Raw genomic sequence first — 27,044 nt, 5'->3', positions numbered from 1 at the left:
AGAGTGGACTGAACCCATAACTGAAAGGCAGAGTGGACTGAACCCATAACTGCTAGGCAGAGGAGACTGAACCCATAACTGCAAGGCAGAGGGGACTGAACCCATAACTGCAAGGCAGAGGAGACTGAACCCATAACTGCAAGGCAGAGGGGACTGAACCCATAACTGCTAGGCACACATGCTATAACCACTGTAACACGGCAGCTAGAAGTATAAATAGGTTAAGTTCATAAAATTGGTATAACAATAAAAGATGAAATGATGGATGATCATCAGAACAGAATAGAATAGAAAAGAATAGAATAGAAAAGAAAAGAATAGAAAAGAATAGACTTCTTGTCACAAGTAACATCATGTAAATTCACTATAAACACAGGAGACAAAACTGAAACCTGCACAAAATGGCAAGGGTCACACATAATGCCATCATAGTTCAAATCAACAAGCTACTGGAATGTCATGGTCTAATGAAGGATATATTACTATCTGTTCAATCACTATTAACTTCTCGATTTCCCAATCCAGATGTGTCACATGACATAAAGACAATAATATGAGATATTCCAAATCCTATACTTATAGCGTCATTTTAACAGTTTCCTAGGAAATATCCTGCTTTACATGTATACTTGTAATTCAATATTATTCACTTTTCATTCATTATTCAAAATGACACAGTAATTGCAAGCAAAGCACAGGTCACATGCCACGTATACAATACATTCAATATGTAAATTACATTGATTACACAAAATTCAAACATGGCCTGCGTGATGCCTTCAATAAATTTTATTTTTGAATGATGTCAAAAGTTAAATGTAAGTTACCTAATGAATTATTTGTATTGAAGATCATTTGTAAACCAAAAAACATTTAAAAAATAAATTTGCAAATTAAAATTGTTTAAGTTTTATAATAATTAAGCTGTGAATTTTCTTGGGATTTGTTCAAAAGCCACAAAAAACTAATGAATACAGTTGGGGGGAGGGGGAGGGTTCACAACATCTTTATCGCCTCTGTAATGCTAACCTGTAATATATGTACTGAGAAACAAATACTTATGTCATAATACTTTTGGAATTTGTCTGTCTGTTAATAGTTTTTTTTACCCTTATGTACCTTTACATTGACTTGACCAGATAAGGGTTGCTCAAGATTGCTGCAGTTTTGGTCAACATCATAGAAATACATCTTACTATCAGCCCCATGCACTCACAATACATTAAACACAACAGTCAAAAATCAAAATACACTTTTAGCTCATCCTAGTTACTAAATCAAAATCTACACACGAAATGTTGTGTATTTATACTAGACTTTTAACTGATTAGCTAGCAGGATTAAATATATACCGGGGTAACATGAATAAATTTGTAAAAGATAACATGATTGGTCAGCAAATACACTCTAACCATATAACCCAGCATCTCACCCAATCACATCACAGATGACTCATCTCTCTCCTAGCAACAATAATCAATGAAAAGATTGAAATTGAAGAAGATTCTAAAAGCCTCAAGGTCAAAGAAAGATAATTAGTTTATACTGTCTTGTCACAATCAATAACATAATTTAAAAATCATTTGAAAATATAAAAGTGACAATTTACAACCAGTCATCACTGATTTTAAATTATTGCCTTTAAATAGTTCACTCTCTGAATTTGTATGGAAATCATATGGCAATATGGAATCACTGATACGCTGTTGCAATAAATGTATCACACACGCCAAAAGCATGATTTACACTTTTTTTCTTTCACTTTTCCACACATGTAATTTCAACACTATTACGACAAAAAGCACAGAGCTGATCTCACAACTCCGACTAGCTACTATATTTCACTGATGTCATCCAATGAATATTCAGAAACAGAATGTCCTTTAAATAATTGACATCTGCATCTTATATACAGTCGTCTTTATATATAATTTGGCAAGTGAAAAAAATTAAATGAATTTTAATAGAACAGCAGTGTACAAATTATCAGACTAAAATCATTGTTCTAAAAGTAATATTATTGGTATTATCCCTCTCATCTACGTCTTTACCCTGTACAAATTATCAGACTAAAATCATTGTTCTAAAAGTAATATTATTGGTATTATCCCTCTCATCTACGTCTTTATGGCAAATACACAAACAATCATTTTTGACTCAATTGAAAAGAATTTGATGACTTCATGGCCTTATTTGAATACAAATCCCATTTTCAAATATTTAGTATAAAAAGAACAATAAATATTAATAATAATAATGAATATCATAAAATTATTAATTAATAATTATAATCACAATAACACTTCATTTGTCATAGCAATCATGAATCAATTATTACAGTAACAATTATTTGCGTATTTAAAAAAATAAATAAACAAGTCATTGAAAATGACACAGTCCCTGTTAAATTTTTGAAAGTTCTCTTTGTGCTCGTCATATTAAAGCGGAGGGGTTGTCGCGAGCGTGTCCTTGAAACTTGAGTTCCAAGTGGCGTATACAACAGAATGTTTATTTACATCAAAACACGTGTTTCGTGTAGTAGTAATATGGCCAAAAATAAAAACAGCTGTTATTCGGCCATCTTTGATTTGATTATGAAACACACTGATATGTATGATGTATGTGCCAAATACGAATGAAAATGGTACATAAATTGTGGAAATATAGTAGTAAGGCCAAAATGTCAGATGGCTGTCAATAGGCCATCCTTGACCAGATTTTGAAACAAATTGTCATGGACATGCATCCTAACATGTATAAAGTACATGTATGTGCCAAATTTGAATGAAAACTGACAGAGCACGTCCAAGATACCGCATAAAAAAAACAAACAAGATGCCTGCCAGTCGACCATTTTGAATCAAACCGCTAAACCACTGCATGTGCATATGTCCCACATAAAGTACTAGGCACATGCAAAGAATGAACGAAATCGGCCCAAGGGATTCTGAGATATGACTCTGGAAATATGAGTCAGAACAAAAATTCATATCACATAATTTGATATCACTTATTGCCGATCTGTTTTCATTGTACATGTATGTACTGTCTGAAGTCTAATGTCACATACAACATGATGTGAAAACTAAGGGTAGAGTGTCGCGATTTCGTTGAAATCGGTCTTGTGAAGGGAACCATAGAACATTATGAAACATGGCACATAAAAATCAGCAGTTAGAGACCATCAGAAGGAGGCTTAGCCACTGAAGATGACAACATATTTGACCTTTCACCCAGGGCCAACAGTAATTTGTATCGTAACTTACGAGGCTCACTTGATAAAACTGGATTTTGATGGAAGGCGCCCTCTGGAGATCTGGACACAACACTGCAGTCATCTTTTTGCACTTGCAAGTGATTTATACGCTATGCTCGCAGCGTTCACATTTTCATAATGGTCGTTTTGAATTGGTACTATTGACATATAAAAATTGTTATTAAAAATAAAAATCAGAGAAAACAAGTCATTGAAAATGACACAGTCCCCGTTAAGTTCTCTTTGTGCTTGTTATATTAAAGCGGAGGGGTTGTCGCAAGCGTGTCCTTGAAACTTGAGTTCCAAGTGGCGTATACAACAGATTGTTTATTTACATGATAACACATGTTTCCTGTCATAGTAATATGGCCAAAATAAAAACAGCCGTTATTCAGCCATCTTTGATCTGATTATGAAACACAGAGATATGTATGATGTATGTGCCAAATACGAATGAAAATGTACATAAATTGTGGAAATATAGTAGTAAGGCCAAAAAGTCAGATGGCTGTCAAACGGCCATCCTTGACCAGATTTTGAAACAAATTGTCATAGACATGCATCCTAACATGTATAAAGTACATGTATGTGCCAAATTTGAATGAAAACTGACAGAGCACATCCAAGATACGGCATAAAAAAACAAAAACAAGATGCCTGCCAGTCGACCATCTTTGATCCAATTGCGAAATATATCGTCATGGACATGTATCCTAACATGTATAATCTATGTACCAAGTTTGAATGACAACTGACAAAGCATGTCCAAAATACAACATTTTCAAAAAACAAGATGGCTGCCAGTCGGCCATTTTGAATCGAATCGCTAAATCACTGCATGTGCATATGTCCCACATAAGGTACTAGGCACATGCAAAGAATGAACGGAATCGGTCCAAGGGATTCTGAGATATGACTCCGGACGGACACACGGACGCACAGACACACGGACGGACGGAGACCGAATTATAAGTCCCCGTTTTCGGACTTCGTCCGAACGGGGACTAAAAAATCGATAGTTGCTATTGTCGCTTCAACATTATTTTATGAATGCATATCTGATAGAGCGAATATAGTGTGCACGTACGGCGAATTGGATAACAGTGACTTGCGGCTGATAATATCCTATATCAGTACGTTCCATTTGTAATTTAGGAAGCTGAGTTAGGAAGCCTTTGCTACCTAAGGCTAAATATAAGTTTTTCTTCTACAATGTATTAGAAAGACGAGTAAAGCTCGTTTATATATATTCAATGACATACAATGCAAAATTCAATCTTTCCGTGGTTAATATATTCAAAACTGATGTAAAAATAGAAACCATATGCTACCGAGAAAGAGCTTTTTATACAGAATAATATGACGTCTTACAGACAATCAATGTATGCGTATATGTACTTTATGCAAATGTTTATATAGGAAAAAGATCAAAGCTTTGGCATGTACGTAATCCCCTTACAATGATTGATAGCCGAGAAAATTTCAGTCTTCGCTCATCAGATAAAACTCTCTCACATAAAAGCACAGATTAACAGTGTTCAGTCACGTTCAGTGATGATTACAAGTTTATTGACCAATGTCAAGTAATTAGTCTAGTGAGTGATATTTAAACGAGTTCACGAAAATGTACTGGGTCGTGAGTAGGTGTTCATTAGTTTTTAATGATCAAAGCTCTTCACTTAACGATCACAGGTATCTGGCCTTTTCAGGTGATATTAAAAAATTAAACCGCGTGCTTATCCATTCTGCAACAAAATAGCTTGTTCATACAAGCACTGATAACACATCAACAACATGTAGATATAAAGCATGACTTTCTGAAAAGCTGAGCACTATACTCAGATACAACTATTCAGTTTATGCTTTATATTATACATGTATATAATGTTTTTTTCAAGCATGTACATTGTAAGTGAACTTCGTCCAAGCATTATCGTAAATTTGATTTCATGTAGCTTGTACTTTGTCATAAGTTTGTGTTCATATGTGCTACATGTATCACACATTTTCTTTACTTTGGGATTGATTGGCTGTTATCCTGTTTTTATTTACGCCAGCCGTGTTTATGATTTCAAAGTTATGCCCCAGAATATGAATACTAAACATTGATACTAAATTAATATTTTTCAAAAATTTGCCTTAAATTCTGTTTTATAGAACTAAACTAAGGACATTAGGATATATAGATACAGTTTAATAAAGTGGAAAGTCAATTAATAGTCAGAAAATAGTGAGTGAAACCATTATAATAGACTGCTGTCTCCACTGGTTTGCATAATTATGCATGACAAGGCCTCAAAACCTGAGATATCACTGGACAAAGTAGAAGCAACATGTCATGTGACATCCAGTCCACCAATCAGTTTGTGCCATAGGACAATTGCAGCCAATAGTATTGTAATACACTGTAATTCTGCAACACGATGGATTTCCAAACCTCAGGCCATAAAAGATTACAATCTTCCAGAAAATCATGAAAGCAATGTCATAATGACTCAACAATCTTCTGATAATATCAAAATCTCCAATTAATTGCATTAAAAACTTACTTGTTTAAAACCCCTATACATTAACTGTAGCTCTTTTCGTGAAAAATTTGTTCTGTGTATCAATTCATCTAGTCCATCCGGTTTGTACCGCACCACGTGCATCTCAAGATCTTCCAAGTCATGATCTGAAAGAATAAATAACAAAACTATTTTACAAATGAATCCAAGAATATTCAATATGCACATGAAAATGATTTGAGATATTCTACAAATGTGTTGATGTAAACATTGGTGTGCTAGGCAGAAGTAATTTCACCTTCAGATTGTTGAAAATTCAATATATCTATTCATAAAGACAGACACTCAAACATAAAATTTGATGGGTGTGTTATTTAGAAAGATAAATGGATGCAATGATAACAATTAAGTGCTGACATTTAAATATTCGGTCTCAATTTCAGAAAAAAATGGTGACCAATCGGTTCCAAGTACTACCGGTACGTTGTATAATCGTGACAACTCTTTGTCTCATTAAACCGTAATTGTGTCTTCTTTCACTTGAAAAAAATAATAATCCAACACACCAATTGGTTTTACGAATATGAAACATTAGTAACTCAGAGTAGCAAATTTAGGAGAAAAAAAATATGCACATATATAAAACTTAAATATGAAATACATTATTATTGGCCAAAATGCCGATTAAAATTTTGCAGAGATCAATCACAGAAATTCAAAATTTTGCATGCCTAAATCTTAGGGACAAAATATTTCACAAAGTGGAAAAAAACAACTTACAGTAAAATTAATATTGAGAAAAAGAACATAGGAAAACTATCATAGCCTTGCCTTTTAGAAGGTTACTAGGGGTAGAGATAAGAAATACATCGAACATTGTGAGCTCAGGTAAGTAGCAATAAAAGGACAGTTACAAATTTTGGGGTGTAAAATATCAGTTTTGATAAATAAAAAGTTCAAAAATATCACTTTTTATCATAAATGACAAAAAAATAATCATCAAAATTAGTCTTGAAGATATCATCATAAAATGAATAAATCCAACCAAGGTACATGAATACTATAAAGTATTAATTGACAGACAATAAACACTGATCCATTACAGTGGCCACTCTGATTTTAATAACTAGGACAAAGCACACCAGTTAGCATATATATGAGAATATCCTGTCTTTTGAGATTCAATACTATAGAAAAAAGCATGCTCATAGATCACAAGGTAAAATATATTTTTATGGTATCTTATAATTATGTATGTGTGACAGGACAATTTTTCAACAGATCCAGATTTCATAGAAATACAAACAACGTTTCAGTTCGAAATAGATCACATAAAAACTTTTTTTACACTGAGCTGATAAAGAACTAGCAAAGAATGACAGTCATTTTGCCAACTTTACCTTTCCCTGATCTGTCATTTAACGAGAGGCAAAAATTAGCACAGAATCTGTTTGCACAGTGTTTCTGCCACCCCCCCAAGTTTCTAATTGTCTACCCCTAGCCAGTAAAAATGTGTGCTTATGTAAGACATTAAATATATTATTATATATTAAATTATATTATTAAATATTGCTGCTGAAGGTTCTATAGACATTCCATGAGCACAAGAAAAACATTTTTTTAAATAATTTTTGACTAAATAGACATATTTTCCAGTGCTTACATAATGAAAAAATTTTGTAAATGGCAAAAATGTGTATTTTTCTGCATCCAAAGAGTAACCAGGAAGTATAAAAACATGCATTTTAACCCTCTTCAACTTCAATTTGTAGCGGCATACAGTTATTATTACCTACCAGCATATTAATTAATTCAATCAATCAACAACAATACTTAATCAAGATAAAATGTATCAAAAACACTATTACTATAAATTGTATATTTTATTGTAAGCGTAATACTCCAGATATTTATGAAGGTTATTTACATGCATTCAACTGATTAAATAGGGGTTACAATGTATCAATTTGTTTTTTCAAAATATGAGCAACCTCGGTTTTTTTTTTTTTAAATTACAATATTAAAAATTTTCGAGATTATTTCCATGTTTTAAAGCATTATCCATAGGAATTTCCTGCATGTTAATCATGACAATCATACCATAAATGTAATTGTAGAACCATACATATCAATTGATTTTACCAGATGTTATCAAACACAACGCATAAAGATGATGAGACTCTTTTGTTGAACTGCTCAAACAATCATTATTTTTGATGCATTTTTTTTAAGCGAAATTTTATTCAGAGGGTTTATTTTTGGGTTTTGTAAATAACAGTACAATATACAATCACATTGAAAGAATCAAGGAAATCTGTTGATTTGTGGCATGATAGACAACTAACTTAAAGTTCAATATGCAACACACAGCTACATGCGACATTGTCATTTCAGTAGTTGTGAAAAATAAAATATTTCACACAAGAATATCACATTCTATGTTCAGAGAATAAATTGAGACTATTTTTATCTCCCATAAGCATGAAAATATTGATGACAGGCTTGTCTTTCAGCGGGAAAATTACCTTTCACAAAATTAGTTTCATACCGTTTCAAAAATGTTGGGCACCCCAAAAATCTGGACTAAATGAATGATTAGAGAAAATAAAATCTATTTATAAAAATAAATTGATTGATTGATTAAAAAAAGAAAAAGAAAAATGACAGCAAGTCAACCACTTGCATAATAAAAATGTACAAAATATTGAAACAGACTGAATGACATTCAAGGGGTAACAACATTAATTTTATTTGAAACTTGTCAGTTTTGAAACACTTTAATATAGAATATTGTTTCAACCATGTTATTCAATGGCAACATTTTTATGAAGCAAATTCAATTTCAAAGAAAACTAAATTATAGCAGATATTTTTCTGACCAACTCAATACAATACTGACGAATTAGGTTTTCAACCCAACTACCTATATATATTGTCTAAAATGCGAAACAAAAAAAACCATTAACCCTTTGACTGTCCTATTTTTTCCCCCGCCAAAATTTTAGTTTTCCACATTTTCATGTATTTTAGTTGTTTTGGACCAAATTGGCTGCATATGTTGATTAATATCTTTGAAAAAATAAAATGGTTTTATTTTTTGTGAAAGTTGACTTTTGAATGGTTTAATAATGATGAAGAACATTTTTTTTTTTTTTTTGCTCAAGTGCTTTTCAAGTGTATCGTACATTTGTTTCATGATTCATTCAAGTAATTACTTGACTATATTTAACTACATTTAAAGTGTACTTTTACATTTACACGTACAAATAAGGAGTGCTGTGTTTTGGGGATATTAAAAATAATTTAAGTGTACTGTCTGGGTAAGGACAAGAGCCTGATTGACAGGTTAAAGTAGTTCATTCAGGATTATCAGCTTAACATGCAGGGAGACGCTTCGACGTATTGACATGTATGGCTTGCATGGAATCTCAATTAAACACACCTTTTATCTGTCTACCCTGTAAACTGCATAGTCCCTGATGTGATGGTTTACTTAAAAAGACAACTCTACGTGCACGTATCAAGACAACTATGTAAAACTCAGAAATACGCTTAGCGGTTATCTCTATGCTCGCCTCTCTTAGACTATAGTTATCAAGACATCGATTTAATATGACTTCTCCTATCATTGTTGAGTCTCTGGGGGTAATAATGGTGTAATAACCTGATATTAGCTTGAGAGCAGAAATCAATGCGAACAAATCCAGGGAGCAATTTGCTGTGGTTATAAATACAAGCTGATGTGAACTGTGTTTTGACTTATGAGCCAGTACAAACTCAGCCTCATAAAAACTGTTTTTTCTTCCCGTCTGCAGGCCTTCTTCTTTGACTTGTGAATACAAAGAAAAACTAAACATTCGTATGATCAGTTCCTTTGGTGTGCAGATTTGAAAAAGGTTTTGGTGTATTAACGTCATCCCACATAGAAAAATATTTAAATTGCCACACTGACTGTTATATGTGATGAATTACTATAAATAGCAAGAATATTTACATCCCGATTTGATATTCTTATGGTGTAGTGATGATTTATGGAACAGCCAGGATGTCTACAGGTGATATTTTCTGATCAAAGATGGAACATAAATTCTAAAGTTCATTTAGTGCCACACTACTATTGTATGTATTAGTTGTAATGTAAGTATAAAGGGTAGAATCACTAAATACATATATCATGTGGGAGTGATGAATGGTGGAATAGCCACAACATGGAAAAAACAGCAGAATGTGACATACCTAGGGGAGGGATGATGAATGATAAAACAGCCACAATATGCAAAAATATGGCAAAATGTATGACATACCCAGGGGGTGATAAATGTTTGAACAGCCACAACATAAACAAATATGGCAAAATGCATGGTTTCTCTTGGGGTTTGGTAATGGACAAACATAACATGGGAAAAATAGCAAAATGTATGACATACCTAAGGGGAGGGATGATGAATGGAGGAACAGCCAATACAGTGGCAAATTTAAAGGTACTGGGCTAGTACAATGTGCGAGACAGATAAGAGTTTTTTAGATAATTTAGTTTGAACCATTACCATACCTGTCACAAGTACAGAGATATCTAATGACATTTCTATTGTCTTAACACAGTATATGCATTTATAGTAAGCCAACTCGATCCCAAAGGTGGTGACAACATTCTGTTTCTGGAATACTGATGTGCCTAGTTTCGGGTCATTTGTTATGCATGTATTCATAGGACCTATATATTGCTATTTTTTACCTTTTTTTATCCAATAACCAAATCCCAAATGTTCTTAATTGCCTTGTAAACATAATGCAACAAAATTTACATGCAAATAATTCCCACACAATATTTTGTGAATTTTCGTAATAATTTATAATAATTTGCATACATTTGTAGCTTCTTGCTGCAAATAGTTATACAAATTTTCATTATATAAAAACTTTGTAGTACGATAATAATAAAGTGATAAAAAAATTTTAATATGATCATCAAGTCAATAATTTTCTGAATAAATATTATACTGTATTAACCTGACAAGGTCTGGAAATAAGATACATAATGTATGGATGAACATGCAGTCATAAAAATTGTCAGAATTGAATTCTGACAGCTGTATAGATCATAAATTTATCATTAATTAAAAGAAGACGTAAGTGAAATGAAAATATTAATAAGACTAAACAGTTTTTTATTGGCTTCCATTCTCAGGAATGCTGATTACTAAGATATGTGAATTAAATATAGTACATTAACAATTTTCAGACCACTTGTCTCAATTCTTTACAGATGTGGATGGCACTATGTTGAAGTTCACAGTAATTCTATACAAGCGTATATGCTACTACAATAATAATACAGCAAATACAGTTTAATAAAGTTTAAATAAAGTTTAACCTCTTCACTACCAGACTTTCTCGCCCAGATTTGTCTGCACTTTTTTTTTTTTATATTCTTCAATATTTCTGGAAATGAACCGCAATTTTGGTGCCAACAGACAAAATTTGAGTCAATTTCCACTTTTTATTATAAAAATATTTGGCTATTTTCGTTCCAATCTTCTGAGGGAAAGTACAGACTGTAAACGAGAATATTTTGTGACTTTAGGAAAAAAGGAAATTGGTAGTGAAAAAGTTAAGAGATTGGAATATCAAAAGTACACCCTTGCACAGTCACTAATTATAGCAGTAAATTATGCCGCATCACTTGATGAAAAAAAACTATGAGAACTGCAAAAAAAAAATGTTTGTAATATGGTTTCAGCTTCTCAAATGATAAAAACATAAAATACAAAAACAGAAGATGAACCCCTCATGTTTCCCAGTAATTATGACAGTTTTGATGGATGACTGCTTATTAATGACAGCAGTTGCTAATAGATGACAGTATTATTTAGTATTGTAAGACTAAAAGTCAGCAAAGTTCAACCTTACAGATATACATGTATATGTACGTGTAGCTTAAATTCATACAAAAAGATGACATTAACGATGTGTGAAATATTCCAAAGTAATCTAAAATGAAAACATTAAATATATAATCAATGTCTCAATTCAAGATTTCAAATAATCATTCAAAGGCTACATTCAAAACTTGAAATATCAAAAAATATCAAGACAAAAAGTCTAAAATCAAAATTTGGTAATTACGCTTAAAATTTGAAATATTCAATTTAATTTAAATTTGAAATATTTAATTAAAAGTCTACATAATTAATTTGAAATATTGTGTCACTGTTGGAAGAAAAAAAATGATTAAAAAGTGACATACATGTATTTGATTATAAAAATTAAAAATATTTGATCAAAGCCTTAATTAATAGCTACATTATTAATTTGAAATATTGGATTAAAGTTGAAAATCAAAATTTGAAAAAATATGTTTGAAATGTGAAATATTCGATCATAATCTAAAATGAAAATTTGAAATATACGCTCAATGTCTCAATTCAAGATTCCAAATAATCATTCAAAGGCTACATTGGAAATTATGATTAAAATTTGAAATATTCAATCAAAATCTACAAGCATTATATGAATGTAGTTACATGTAGTCTAAAAAAAATTTTTGCAAAAAAAATGGTCCTGCATGTAAGTAGTGAGGAATACATGGTTTATCTTTCGTGTACTATTGATGGTAGAATGTACCCATGAAAGAAGAATATTGTTTATTTATGAAGCTTATTGAAAGCCTTAACTATTTATTTCAGGCCTACCTGTTCGTCGTAAGACGGTACATGAATGAGGATGTTTTAAAACCTTACAAAGTCAATCAGAAGGACAAAGAAAACAGCAACAGTTCAATTTCTTCCTTAGAAGAGCTAAATTGCAACTCATTTAAATTTTATCACAAATGAAAGTTTATTTGAGCCACGATAAATTACATGCAGCAATCGTACAAAAGCTCTGTCAAAAATCAATTTAGATTAAATGGAATGGGAATGAATACTGAATATCACATGATGTCTGCATCAGTGGAAAACTTGTAGACATACATACAGACACAGGAAAACAAACAAGGACAGACAGAGACATACAAACAAATAGGATTGGAAACTGATCTATCATGTCTTCTTCCAGAACGTCAACTTTAAGTGGATATTTGTGAGTAATCTACTTTCTGTGAAAGATGTATTTCCTTTCACATACACTATATGTTTTAACAGATACATGTACAAATAAAAAAAAAATTAATGTAAAATAAAAAATAACTACTAGGGTAATTGAATAGTGTTTGTGAATCACTGGTACATATTTTGGTTCAAACCTATTGCTGCCTGGATGTTGTACACGTTTATGCAAATTAGTGCATTAATATGCAATAATCCGATAATTATGTATTCACAGTACTAATGGACACATATGATGAGTACAGGTTTGTAGAAAATATTGAAATTGAAGAGATTCTTGACGCTATGAACAGACAGACAGATGAATGGACAGATGCACCCCACCAGGCAGACAGATGGATATATATAAATAGCTAGAAATGACCTACTAAAACAAGACAGTACTGCAGCAGCCAATAACTTATAACTTTATTGCCTTTTTAATAGTTCAGACATTCTATATTGAAGCAGGTGCAGAAACTAAATACTCTGCTAATCAGATATTGTAATAAAGAACAAAACTGTGTTTATGTGATCGTGTTATACATTATATATAATTAAATCAAACTGCTTTTTTAAAGTCGTTGCCATAAAAAAAAAAACATCGTAAAAGAATCATTTTTAAAGATGTTTATTTGACGGGCTTATAAGCTAGGACATTTGTCCAACCATGGTACCTTATCTATTAGTAGTATAGTGTATGTACGACAGATGTGGGTCTATATAGTCAAAATAAGTCACAAGTATATTAAAGGGTGGTAGTCATTGTGCCGAGCATTGATTGATAAACATTAATTTTCCCACAATCCAATGCATGTTTCTAATGAAATCACGAGTACGAGTTTTGCCCTAGGCGTCACTTTTACTAATCACTGACGGCGACTTCATCTATACCTTCGAAACTCAAAAAAAAATACGTAATTAAAGCTTGGTGACCTCTCAGTTTGTACTAGTTGGTGTGCGCAACAGACAAAATCGCCATCTTTGTTTATATGAGACCCATATCATGCAATTGAGCGGCGCGACGACTACCGCCCTTTAATAATCTTGAATACTTTGAATATAGTTTGTACTTGTATTAGAGATGCGCATCTAATAGAGCAAATAAGGTATTTCTCTCGCTGTTTCATTTTCAGTTTTTCCATCATAATTTGATCTAGCAAAATGATGGAAAGTTTTTGTGGAGAAAAGAATTTATTATGGATTTAAGTAAATACAGCTGATATTAAATACATGACCCGGACCACTAAGAAAACGGTGTACATGAGAAACCACTTAATATAAAACTACGTTATACAAAAAAATGTATACAATTGCAAGCAAAACAAACAGTATTTTGACTTGTATGGTGCTTTCAATGGTAAGAAAACACTCAGGAAATATGGTATCCATGTAAAACATTCTCAATATTCCTGTATATTTCAACTAAATGTTTAAAATTGTGGATAAAGTGGTTATAATGATCTTGTTTTTATATCGGATGGTGCAGTCAGTACAAATATATTGGATCATAGACCTTAAGGTATATGATTGGATTCACACTTTATCTCGTCATAAATCTTTCACGGCAAAATTTGTGTGTGCATTTTGCTCATTTGTATAAATTTATCTCAAATTCATTTTTTAATTTGGACACAATTTTTCCACAGGCTACAGACTTTGATCAAAATTTATGTTTGAAAAAAAATGGCAAAAACTAAAATCAAAAAGTCAACAATAGAAGAAAAGGTATTCTTGCGGTTCTTCAGATTAGTGTATCAAAATAATTTCAAACATGGCTGGGTAAAACATTGAAACCTTAAAAAACTAGATAAATATTGTGGAATACTTTATTTTCGCTGGAATTAATTTTCGCTGAAAAGGCTTTTTGGGTGTTTTGTATGGAATTTATTTTTGCTAACTTTTGATGAGCTGAATCTAAAATATATGAAACAAGCAGCCTATCGGCTGAGATAGCTCCGCTGTTAGAAATGCACATTTCAATTAAAGAACTGAAGACATCATCAGAAAATGAACAATATGTATAGTATCAAAGCAATCGGACTTACAGTTTTTAACAAGAAGTCGAAAATATCACTTTCTACCAAAAATGACCAAAATATTCACCAAAATTAGAGAATTGAAGATATCATCACGAAATGAACAAATCTGAGAAAGGTCTACATGTAGTATCTATATATGTAATATCAAAGCAATTGAACTTTTGGTTTTTAACAAGAAGTCGAAAATATCACTTTTTACCAAATATGACAAAAATATTCACCAAAATTATAGAATCCAAGATATCATCACGAAATGAACAAATCTGAGAAAGGTCTACATGTAGTATCTAAATATGTAATATCAAAGCAATTGAACTATTGTTTTTTAACAAGAAGTCGAAAATATCACTTTTTACCAAAAATTACAAAAATATTCACGAAAATTAGAGAATTGAAAACATCATCACAAAATGAACAAATCTGAGAGAGGTCCACATGTAGTACCTATATATGTAATATCAAAGCAATCGGACTTGTGGTTTTTAACAAGAAGTCGAAAATATCACTTTTTACCAAAAATTACAAAAATATTCACCAAAATTAGAGAATTGAAGATATCATCACAAAATGAACAAATCTGAGAGAGGTCCACATGTAGTACCTATATATGTAATATCAAAGCAATTGGACTTGCGGTTTTTAACAAGAAGTCGAAAATATCACTTTTTACCAAAAATGATAAAAATATTCACCAAAATTAGAGAATTAAAGATATCATTACAAAATGAACAATTCTGAGAGAGGTCCACATGTAGTACCTATATATGTAATATCAAAGCAATTGCACTTGCGGTTTTTAACAAGAAGTCGAAAATATCACTTTTACCAAAAATGACAAAAATATTCACCAAAATTAGAGAATTAAAGATATCATTACAAAATGAACAATTCTGAGAGAGGTCCACATGTAGTACCTATATATGTAATATCAAAGCAATTGCACTTGCGGTTTTTAACAAGAAGTCGAAAATATCACTTTTTACCAAAAATAACAAAAATATTCACCAAAATTAGAGAATTAAAGATATCATTACAAAATGAACAAATCTGAGAGAGGTCCACATGTAGTACTTATATATGTAGTATCAAAGCAATTGCACTTGCGGTTTTTAACAAGAAGTCGAAAATATCACTTTTTACCAAAAATGACAAAAATATTCACCAAAATTAGAAAATTGAAGATATCAACATGAAATGAACAAACCTAAGAGAGGTCTACCCAAGGTACATATACACCAAGTATCAAAGCATTCAGGCTTGTAGTTTTCAAGAAGAAGTCGAAAAAGTAAAACATTGACACGGACGACGGACGACGGATGACGGACGACGACGAACAATCACTCATATGATAAGCTCCACTCGACAAAGTCGACAGCGGAGCTAAAAAGGTATATTTGCTGAATTTCATTTTCACGGAATAATCCCTTCAGCGAAAATAGCGAAAATTAATTCCAAGCGAAAATAAAGTATTCTACAGTAGTACAAATACACTAAGTCATATAAATACATTTTCTGCCTCAGGTACTCGTTTACTGAACAGAAAGGTAAAACACACCAGTAGTTAGTATGCACTCGGCATACATCTACTATATCGAGATACACTTACATATATCAACCATCGATCGAACAGCGAAGGTACATGCACATGTACGTGTCTTTATCAAACATGCAAAACAACATCTCTGAAACGTTCAGGATTTTAATCAATTTGTGAGAATTTGAGAGAGCTAAATTTCTAAAAGTCTTTCTGTGACTCCCCTGGTATGAAAACCCATAATGAAATTTCCCTTGGTGTGATTACCCTCGACTCATGAAATTATTCCAATTCAGTGTTCGTCAGTCTTATTTTGCACAACCAATATTCAGCAAAAGTTCCTCAGTGAAATGTCTTCATTAGAAAAAAATTTTCCCCTATTATATCAATAAATATTTTGATTTTCTTGGAGTAACTAGTAAAATTGCTCGATGATAAAAATAAAACTACTCCCACGTGTACATGAGAGTTCAAGCAGTCAGTATGAATTTGCCAGCCTCATTTCAGCCTTCCTATGTAACTATAATATCCTATCGTAAAAAAGAAAGACCATTCTTAATCTAAAAGATAACCCAAGGCAAACGTGTTATTAAAACCAGAAGAAGTGACACATTTGGCAATCTGTTCTTTTTACTGTGAGTCCAAAAGAGTTTCAAAGTATTTTGATCATTTTATCAGATCGTTATTTCTAATGCATTTGCTCTTTTTACGGTTACTGTATTATAATTGGTAGTAATGACCGGCACACCGCATATTTTTACATTTTTGCCGACCAGCCGGCAAATATCCGACAACAAACATCGCTCACTGATTGACACGATCTCACGATCTGCAGTGACAATGTTTTATTGACAGCAACATGTACATATTTAATAATAACATTATTTTATCGTTGGGTGCGACCGTTTTTTACCAACCAGTCACTGTGCAAGGGTGCGCGACTAAAACATAAACAAGTTCGACGACCTATAAATATGACTTAGTTCAATACACAATAGTAATCCATAATCATACTTATCAACAGTCGCCAAAAAAACAACAACAAAAAAAAAAACTGCATACACTACGGATCCTAAATACTAATGATGTTTTATAAATATTATGGTTGTCATTATTTATTAATATTTTATATCGTGATAATATTTCATTGATGAAGTAAACATGCACTGACCTAAAATTGTATACCATGACATCGCATGTTCAAATTATATACAATTGTTTAAATGAAAGCTATACAAAGCATTTATTTGGGAGACATTTGTTACAAAATAATCAGTGTTCGGATCACGAAAAAATGGTCAGAAACATTAGCTCTTACATTTTCATGAATAAGTCATGCTTCTCAGTGTATCTAGTCTGAACACCACTATTTTTCAACATTTCACAAATTTTTAGGTAGTTCTTTAAATTCTTTGTAAATTTAAGATCAAATGGACATAATTCTTTGATACCTATACATGTCTAGAAAAATAGATTATTTTATGTCAATTTTGACAGTTCTGTATTTCAAGCATTATAATAAAAATCTTGCTCATTCCTGTTTCAGCAATAAAGCTTTCCAAGCATTCTTTGATGCAAAAAACCAGAAATGCATTTGATTGATGCACACAGAATTTGAAAATTGTCAGCAGCGAATGTAACCATGCACAGATATCAAAGTTGCAAACCCTTCAATATTTCATAATTCCTTGATAATATTTATTTTTATCCATCAAAAATTTTACTAAAAAATAACCTAATCGGGCAAGGGTAATAAAAGTCAGCGTACATATACCAGTAACACTTTTCAATAATATAATTTAATCACTGTAAACCATTCTTTTGGGTCAGCAGTACTGAGTCTATTTTTTAGTTCTGAATATTTCCCTGGACTTCTTTATGAATTTAGTCATAACTTTTCACACTTTCTATATTTTTTCTTAGATTTATTCAGCAGTTAATTGTAAACTGAGCAGATTTATTATTTATAGCATTTGTGACCAAAATTGAGAAAAAAAAAAGAATCTGAGAATAGCGCTTGTTTTTTAAATTATGCTACTGCCACTAAGCATTACGACGTGTGATTAATTAATTATTTATGTAGATTTTCAATTCAGATCACAAAATGATAAACAGACACTAAATTAGTGACAAATGTATTCATAACTGTTGCAGTTTTGAAATAATTCCCAGGGAGGGGGGGGGGCATTTTTTAGGCAATAAATTCCTTTGTGATTCTCAGCAATTTATAGAAAATTACAGCAGTCGGGATTTCAAATGTCTTTATTGTCTGCACGTGTTGTCTACATTTAATCTTTTCAGGCGCTGTACGACAACATTCAATGATTACGTTCGTTCTATTTATAGTAAGATCTTGTAATCCTGACAAACGTTATTGTTTTACAGTATAACGGTGAAAGCATTAGTTACTTCGAGGTCCACATGAATGTTAACGATCTTGCAAAAATCAAAATTTTTTAAGCAGCTACCAATTTAAAGGGGCACTTCCAGTTAAGCTTAATCTCACAACAAATTTACTTTCTGGTTTAAAATTACAATGGATAACAAAAGATAGATAAACTTTGTAAATAGCGTAATCAATAGTGTCCCATGATTCTTTGGTGCAATCCCTGGGCTTGGAAGGTTCCCCTTTAAGGGTAGAGTGCAGTTTGAGTTATGAGAGGGTACATGGGGGACATCATATTCACAGTGAGCTTTTTAAATTTTCTTTTTAAAATCATATTTAACTTTTGTTGCCCTTCACAAAATAAATATATAACAATTTTTATCAAATAACAAATGGGAAAATTGTTTTTAATATTTTTTATCCAAAAAAAACAAACAAATTATAAAAACGTACATGAAAATGTGCAAAATATTGCACCAAATAAAAATAAATCATATATTATCAAAGGAATAAGACATCAAGTTTTACAAAAATTCCAATAAATTTAATGATTAAAGTATGTGGAGGAGACTGGTGTCTGCTTTTCATTAACTGTGAAACCAAAGGAATATCTACTACAAGTCAATTTAAGTGCATTTGATAGAAGATTAGGTTTCTACAAGTTCCTCGGTCCAGATGAGTGATTTCTGTGAATAAATCAAGAAACTGGAAAACTTACTGAAACTTACATCATGTTATTTAGTATTCATGAAAACGTTTCTACAACGTAAAGTAAATATACAAATTGAACAATTTAATGTTAAAAGATATTATGAATTGTGAAAATACGTTGCAGGAACTCAATAAATACCACAACTTATAACACAGTTGGTTTTTGATACATGATTCTCGTCGCCCCTTGTGCTGTTCTACTGTTCATAGTTGTACAGTTATTTCATTTCTTTAATTTAGTAAATCTATGCAATCAATTCATAATACCATAGCAATGTAAACCTCACATTCTTGATTACAATTTTATTTCACAGGGTTTTTAATTACATTGATAATATTACAAATTGACCTTCTCTTAATACAAAAAAAGGTCAACAAGTTTGAAGTACATCTTTGTTCTGACAAATCAAATAAATTTTACATGTGAACTAATTTTGAAATCTGTTTGGGTAATTCATACATCAGGATTCTCCATTGACAGAAATGAAAAACTTTTGTTGGTTTTTTTGCTTGTCTGTCAGTAGGAAAACTCAAAAAAAATTTATGGAAGAATTTTCATGAAATTCTATCGAAAGAATTGAGGACTAATCAGTTCAATTTTGGGAGAGATCTAAAACTGGTTGCCATGAAGACATGAACTTTTGTGAGGATTCTTTACCATTGCCAGAGGGGAATTATCTGCTGACTTCATTATATTAATATTCATATTGGCTATTAGTTTGAAAACATGCAAGACAATTGAATTGGTTCTAAATATTATAATTCTGAGATAATACTTTTTAAAAAAATATCTAACTTATTAAAAATATCATCTCAAATTGAAAGTTTAATACAAAACATAGTGTGTGGCATGCAGAGATTGAGCCTTTATTCACATCTTGAGATGTCAGACTAAATTGACTTCAGTGATATGTAACAATTTAAGTATGATACTGTACACTGTCGTTAGACGCAGACACACTTATACATAGTTAATGGGATTCAATTACGTACATAGTGAAAAGAATCATTTTCAACAGATATTTTTAATTTTATTGAAATACTTAAAATGGGCATTTTAAATGCATAGTCTAGCTGCAGTCATCCAAATAATTGTTTAACTGGGTAATTGAATGCAGACATTAAAAGCAGATGCACTTATAAGTAATTAATTGATGGGGATCAATTATATTAATACTTAAAAAGACAATTTTCAACAAACAATTTCTTTTAGATTGCAATACTTAAGACAGGCATTTTAAATGTATAGTTCTGTCGAAGTCACTAAATAATTATTCAACTGGGAAAATTGAATGGTGAATAATAAATATTGAGTAAATTGTGTGTTTGAATTGGGTTATGAAGGTAGTGTCGATTTAGTATCGCAAGATGGTACATGCATGTCTGAACTCCCTGAACTTTTTTTAACCATCTCTCCACTATACCTCTTTCAACAAATTATAAATGGTCCTTTTCAATATGCTGTTCAAAAAATAGAATTTCTGAAAAATATCTACAATATTACTATATTCTGTCTGCTAAATTTATCCTTTTCAACGCTATAAATTTCCCCGCCAAAATGTTTGTGCAGCTTTTTGCGTATTCAATATATATTTTTATATAATTTTCGGTTAAATTGTTTAAATATAATTTGTTAACATTTTTGCAAACAATAACAAATAATGTGTTAAAAATAAACAAGTGAAGGAACGAGTGAAGGAACTCTATTGTTCTATCAGAAAAATGTGGTAGTCAAGTGATGCATACCCGGCAAGGCAAAATAAGTTTGATTCTTGTTGTCAAAGACAAGCCCACAAACATGTAAATTCATCACCAAAATTGTTCATGTTCATTTTGATAGCATAGCAACAAGAAAACAAGTAGCCTCTCGGCTGAGATAGCTCCCTGTTAGCAATGCACATTTCAATTAAAGAACAGAAGATATCATTACAAAATGAACAAATTTGAGAGTGGTCCACATGTAGTACCTATATATGTAATATCAAAGCAATTGGACTTGTGGTTTTTAACAAGAAGTTGAAAATATCACTTTTTACCAAAAATATTCACCAAAATTAGAGAATTAAAGATATCATTACAAAATGAACAAATCTGAGAGAGGTCCACATGTAGTACCTATATATGTAATATCAAAGCAATTGGACTTGCGGTTTTTAACAAGAAGTTGAAAATATCACTTTTTACCAAAAATGACAAAAATATTCACCAAAATTAGAGAATTACATGTAAAGATATCATTACAAAATGAACAAATCTGAGAGAGGTCCACATGTAGTACCTATATATGTAATATCAAAGCAATTGGACTTGCGATTTTTAACAAGAAGTCGAAAATATCACTTTTTACCAAAAATGACAAAAATATTCACCAAAATTAGAGAATTAAAGATATAATCATGAAATCAACAAATCTGAGAGAGGTCTACCCAAGGTACATGTACACCAAGTATCAAAAAGCATTCAGGCTTGTAGTTTTCAAGAAGAAGTTGAAAAAGTAAAACATTTACACGGACGACGGATGCCAGACGCCGCCGAACAATCACTCATATGATAAGCTCCGCTCGACAAAGTCGACAGCGGAGCTAAAAAAATGAAACCACAAAACAAAAATTATGTGAATATAAAGTATTAAAGCAATTGAGCTGGTAGTTTTCAAGAAATCAAAAATAAAACTCTTACCATAAATGACGAAAATATTTGCTAAAAATATAGAATTAATTATATTCTCACAAAATGAACAAATCTGACAGAGGTCCACCCAAAGTACTTGTATATGAAGTATCAAAACAATTGTACTGGCAGTTTTCAAGAAGTCAAAAATGTAATTGATGGCCGACAGACGGACATAAAGATGTACAAGGATGCATGAATATATTTGCAAAACAATTTTTAGCAGGGAAAAAAATGTGGCTTTTGGAAATGATTAAAGATATAAGTGCTCCATCTAATATTCCCTACACACCAAAAACCATGTACAATGATTTTCTGAGAAGTTGACCAGGTACACCAGTTTCGAAGACCAAAATAAACATATCAATACCTGACAAAGCAAGCTGACAAATTGAATTAGTCATGTGTATAATCAATTGTGAATCTCTCAATGTTGATTCTGATTGGATCTCTTAAATAACATACTTTCATTTCCTTCTAGATATTAACTACAAAGTCTTCAATCAATTTCTGGCATTTATAAGTTATGACTGTTAAAATTGGTGAATTCCGTTCAGGATCATTCAACCCTAGATGAAATCGTACACTTATTCTGATCAATAACTCACAAGGTAGTACAATATATGACTTATTTAACTGGGTCAATACTGGTCAGTTCAATACCATTTTTTTTTTTTTTGCAGCAGCAGCATTTGTGGTTTCTTTTCACTACATTGTTTGAATGGATTAATAGTATTAACACTTTCTTGCCAGTGAGTTCAATACCTGAGGATAAAACGCAACTACCCTTATTACTTTAATTGCTTGAATAACAGGTAATAATATTCTACTATTCTAATTGCTTAAATAACAGGTGATGAGATCCTACTAGTCTGATTGGTTCAATAACAGGTGATAAGATTCTACTATTCTGATTGGTTCAATAACAGGTGATAAGATTCTACTATTCTGATTGGTTCAATAACAGGTGATGAGATTCTACTATTCTGATTGGTTCAATAACAGGTGATCAGATTCTACTATTCTGATTTGTTCAATAACAGGTGATAAGATTCTACTATTCTAATTGCTTAAATAACAGGTGATAAGATCCTACTATTCTGATTGGTTCAATAACAGGTGATAAAATTCTACTATTCTGATTGGTTCAATAACAGGTGATCAGATTCTACTATTCTGATTTGTTCAATAACAGGTGATAAGATTCTACTATTCTAATTGCTTAAATAACAGGTGATAAGATCCTACTATTCTGATTGGTTCAATAACAGGTGATAAAATTCTACTATTCTGATTGGTTCAATAACAGGTGATCAGATTCTACTATTCTGATTTGTTCAATAACAGGTGATGAGATTCTACTATTCTGATTTGTTCAATAACAGGTGATGAGATTCTACTATTCTGATTTGTTCAATAACAGGAGATGAGATTCTACCATTCTGATTGGTTCAATAACAGGTGATGAGATTCTACTATTCTGATTGGTTCAATAACAGGTGATAAGATTCTACTATTCTGATTGGTTCAATAACAGGTGATCAGATTCTACTATTCTGATTGGTTCAATAACAGGTGATCAGATTCTACTATTCTGATTTGTTCAATAACAGATGATAATATTCTACTATTCTAATTGCTTAAATAACAGGTGATAAGATCCTACTATTCTGATTGGTTCAATAACAGGTGATAAAATTCTACTATTCTGATTGGTTCAATAACAGGTGATCAGAATCTACTATTCTGATTTGTTCAATAACAGGTGATGAGATTCTACTATTCTGATTGGTTCAATAACAGGTGATGAGATTCTACTATTCTGATTTGTTCAATAACAGGTGATGAGATTCTACTATTCTGATTTGTTCAATAACAGGTGATGAGATTCTACTATTCTGATTGGTTCAATAACAGGTGATCAGAATCTACTATTCTGATTTGTTCAATAACAGGTGATGAGATTCTACTATTCTGATTGGTTCAATAACAGGTGATGAGATTCTACCATTCTGATTTGTTCAATAACAGGTGATGAAATTCTACTATTCTGATTTGTTCAATAACAGGAGATGAGATTCTACCATTCTGATTGGTTCAATAACAGGTGATAAGATTCTACTATTCTGATTGGTTCAATAACAGGTGATGAGATTCTACTATTCTGATTGGTTCAATAACAGGTGATCAGATTCTACTATTCTGATTGGTTCAATAACAGGTGATAAGATTCTACTATTCTGATTGGTTCAATAACAGGTGATCAGATTCTACTATTCTGATTTGTTCAATAACAGGTGATGAGATTCTACTATTCTGATTGGTTCAATAACAGGTGATAAGATTCTACTACTCTGATTGGTTCAATAACAGGTGATAAGATTCTACTATTCTGATTGGTTCAATAACAGGTGATAAGATTCTACTATTCTGATTGGTTCAATAACAGGTGATAAGATTCTACTATTCTGATTGGTTCAATAACAGGTGATCAGATTCTACTATTCTGATTTGTTCAATAACAGGTGATGAGATTCTACTATTCTGATTTGTTCAATAACAGGTGATGAGATTCTACCATTCTGATTGGTTCAATAACAGGTGATGAGATTCTACTATTCTGATTGGTTCAATAACAGGCGATAAGATTCTACTATTCTGATTGGTTCAATAACAGGTGATGAGATTCTACTATTCTGATTGGTTCAATAACATGTGATAAGATTCTACTATTCTGATTTGTTCAATAACAGGTGATGAGATTCTACCATTCTGATTGGTTCAATAACAGGTGATGAGATTCTACCATTCTGATTGGTTCAATAACAGGTGATGAAATTCTACCATTCTGATTGGTTCAATAACAGGTGATAAGATTCTACCATTCTGATTGGTTCAATAACAGGTGATGAGATTCTACCATTCTGATTGGTTCAATAACAGGTGATGAGATTCTACTATTCTGATTGGTTCAATAACAGGTGATGAGATTCTACCATTCTGATTGGTTCAATAACAGGTGATAAGATTCTACTATTCTGATTGGTTCAATAACAGGTGATAAGATTCTACAATTCTGATTGGGTCAATAACAGGTGATAAGATTCCACTATTCTGATTGGTTCAATAACAGGTGATAAGATTATACTATTCTGATTGGTTCAATAACAAGTGATAAGACTCTACTATTCTGATTGGTTCAATAACATGTGATCAGATTCTACTATTCTGATTGGTTCAATAACATGTGATCAGATTCTACTATTCTGATTGGTTCAATGACAGGTGATCAGACATTACTATTCCAATTGTTTCTGTAATAAGCTATAATTTGTACTAATGTTCTAATAATGGGTAATTAGGGTAAATGTTAATTAAAAAGGGAAACGGAAATTGTTTGAAAGCATTTTACAATTCATTATTATGTCAATAATATATTACAGGAATCACACTTTTTTTTATGCGATAAAAACCTCATTTATCATGTTATTTATCATTAATCATAGTTTAGATTAAATTATTAACACTCATAATTCTGAGTAACTATATAGGGAAACGAAAATGATAAAGTAGAATTGTTGCATGCAGGATACGTGTTTGTAATATAACCATGGCAACAAGTTAATAATTTACAAAGCTGCAGTACGTATTCTATTACATAAAGTACAGTCCAAGCGTAACTTAACTTGCAAGCTAGCTATCAGCAGTCTTTGCTGTTTCATAAAAATTACAATTTTCAGAGTAGTAATATTTTCAATTATTATTTTTAGTTTTTACTTACCGGTAAGTTAATATGAGACATATTTAGGCAGGTTATTCAGCAAAAATAGATTTATGGTATTTTTGTACTTAAGCTAGCGACCTTTTGCCACCAAATTTTCTGCACTTTTTTCTTATATTCTTCAATATTTCTGGAAATGAACCACAATTTTTGAGCCAACAGACAAAATTTGAGTCAATTTTTAGATTTTACTCAAAATATTTGGATATTTCTGTCCCAATCTTCTGAAGGAAAGTACAGACTATAAACAGGACTATTTTGTAAATTTGTGATGAAAAGAGAGAACTGGTGGTAAAAAGGTTGAAGTAAGCTCAGAACACGCTAAACGTTAAGTTATGCTTGGCCTGTAGTGTATAGTATTTTTTGTTTGCTTTTATCATGAATAAAACATTTCCCACACATGTTGCTAAATTTTGAATGAAGTTTTGGTGCAATAAGCATTGACGGAGTTTGTAAAGGTAGCACCTGAAAACCCCAAAAATGCGGTTGTCTAGACTACAGCGTTACGAATGTCCTGTGCAATTTATAGGTTACTCAAATAACTGAAAGTGTCAACAAAACAGTGTTTTCAATAGTTGGAATAGCCACAAAGAAGCAAAATAGCGAAATTGGCCGACAGATAATCCCTTACATTGGTACGGCATATGTACCTTATTGAAATATAGCTAAGCTTTCAGATAATATATAAGTTGTTATATAAGTTGGTAAAGCATGCTTTAATGACTTTTAGAGAGATCAATTTTTAACTAATTTTTCTCCTTTTACTACCTAAGCAACAAAAATATGCTTGCGAGAAAAAAAGATGGCTGACCACTTTCAAAAAAGGTCATCGATTTAACTTAATAATGAAAAAAAAAAACGCTACCTCACGACTTTAATAAACCAGTTCTAAATAAAGCAATTGCTAATCAGTATTCGTAGACGTCCCAACCAAATAAGCTATGTCCATATTAGGGATTAAATGTAATCTTAATTTATGGAATCTGTCATATCAGTGAGGAAGTATTATCTCTTGATTCACTTTTATAGTAGCGCTAGATATAGGTGACATTTTAAGTACTCTAACTTCGGC

At 31.6% G+C, this 27,044-nt stretch overlaps 1 protein-coding gene across 5 annotated transcripts in view; it reads right to left on the bottom strand.

The window, feature by feature from the left end:
• The window catches only part of LOC102810258 (A-type potassium channel modulatory protein KCNIP1-like), a 128,182-nt gene that overhangs the window by 24,569 nt on the left and 76,569 nt on the right, over positions 1-27,044 (bottom strand). For all 5 annotated transcript variants that reach the window (XM_085504287.1, XM_085504285.1, XM_085504286.1 and 2 more), the window contains one exon: positions 5,806-5,930. In XM_085504287.1, the coding sequence (XP_085360413.1) occupies positions 5,806-5,930 (125 nt within the window). The remainder of the gene's footprint in view (positions 1-5,805; positions 5,931-27,044) is intronic.

The sequence above is a fragment of the Saccoglossus kowalevskii genome, chromosome 10, assembly GCF_978046115.1.
Source record: "Saccoglossus kowalevskii chromosome 10, keSacKowa6.1, whole genome shotgun sequence".
Lineage (NCBI taxonomy): Eukaryota > Metazoa > Hemichordata > Enteropneusta > Harrimaniidae > Saccoglossus > Saccoglossus kowalevskii.
The sequence above is the reverse complement of the archived record's forward strand: the minus strand, read 5'-3'. Positions and strand labels throughout refer to the sequence as shown.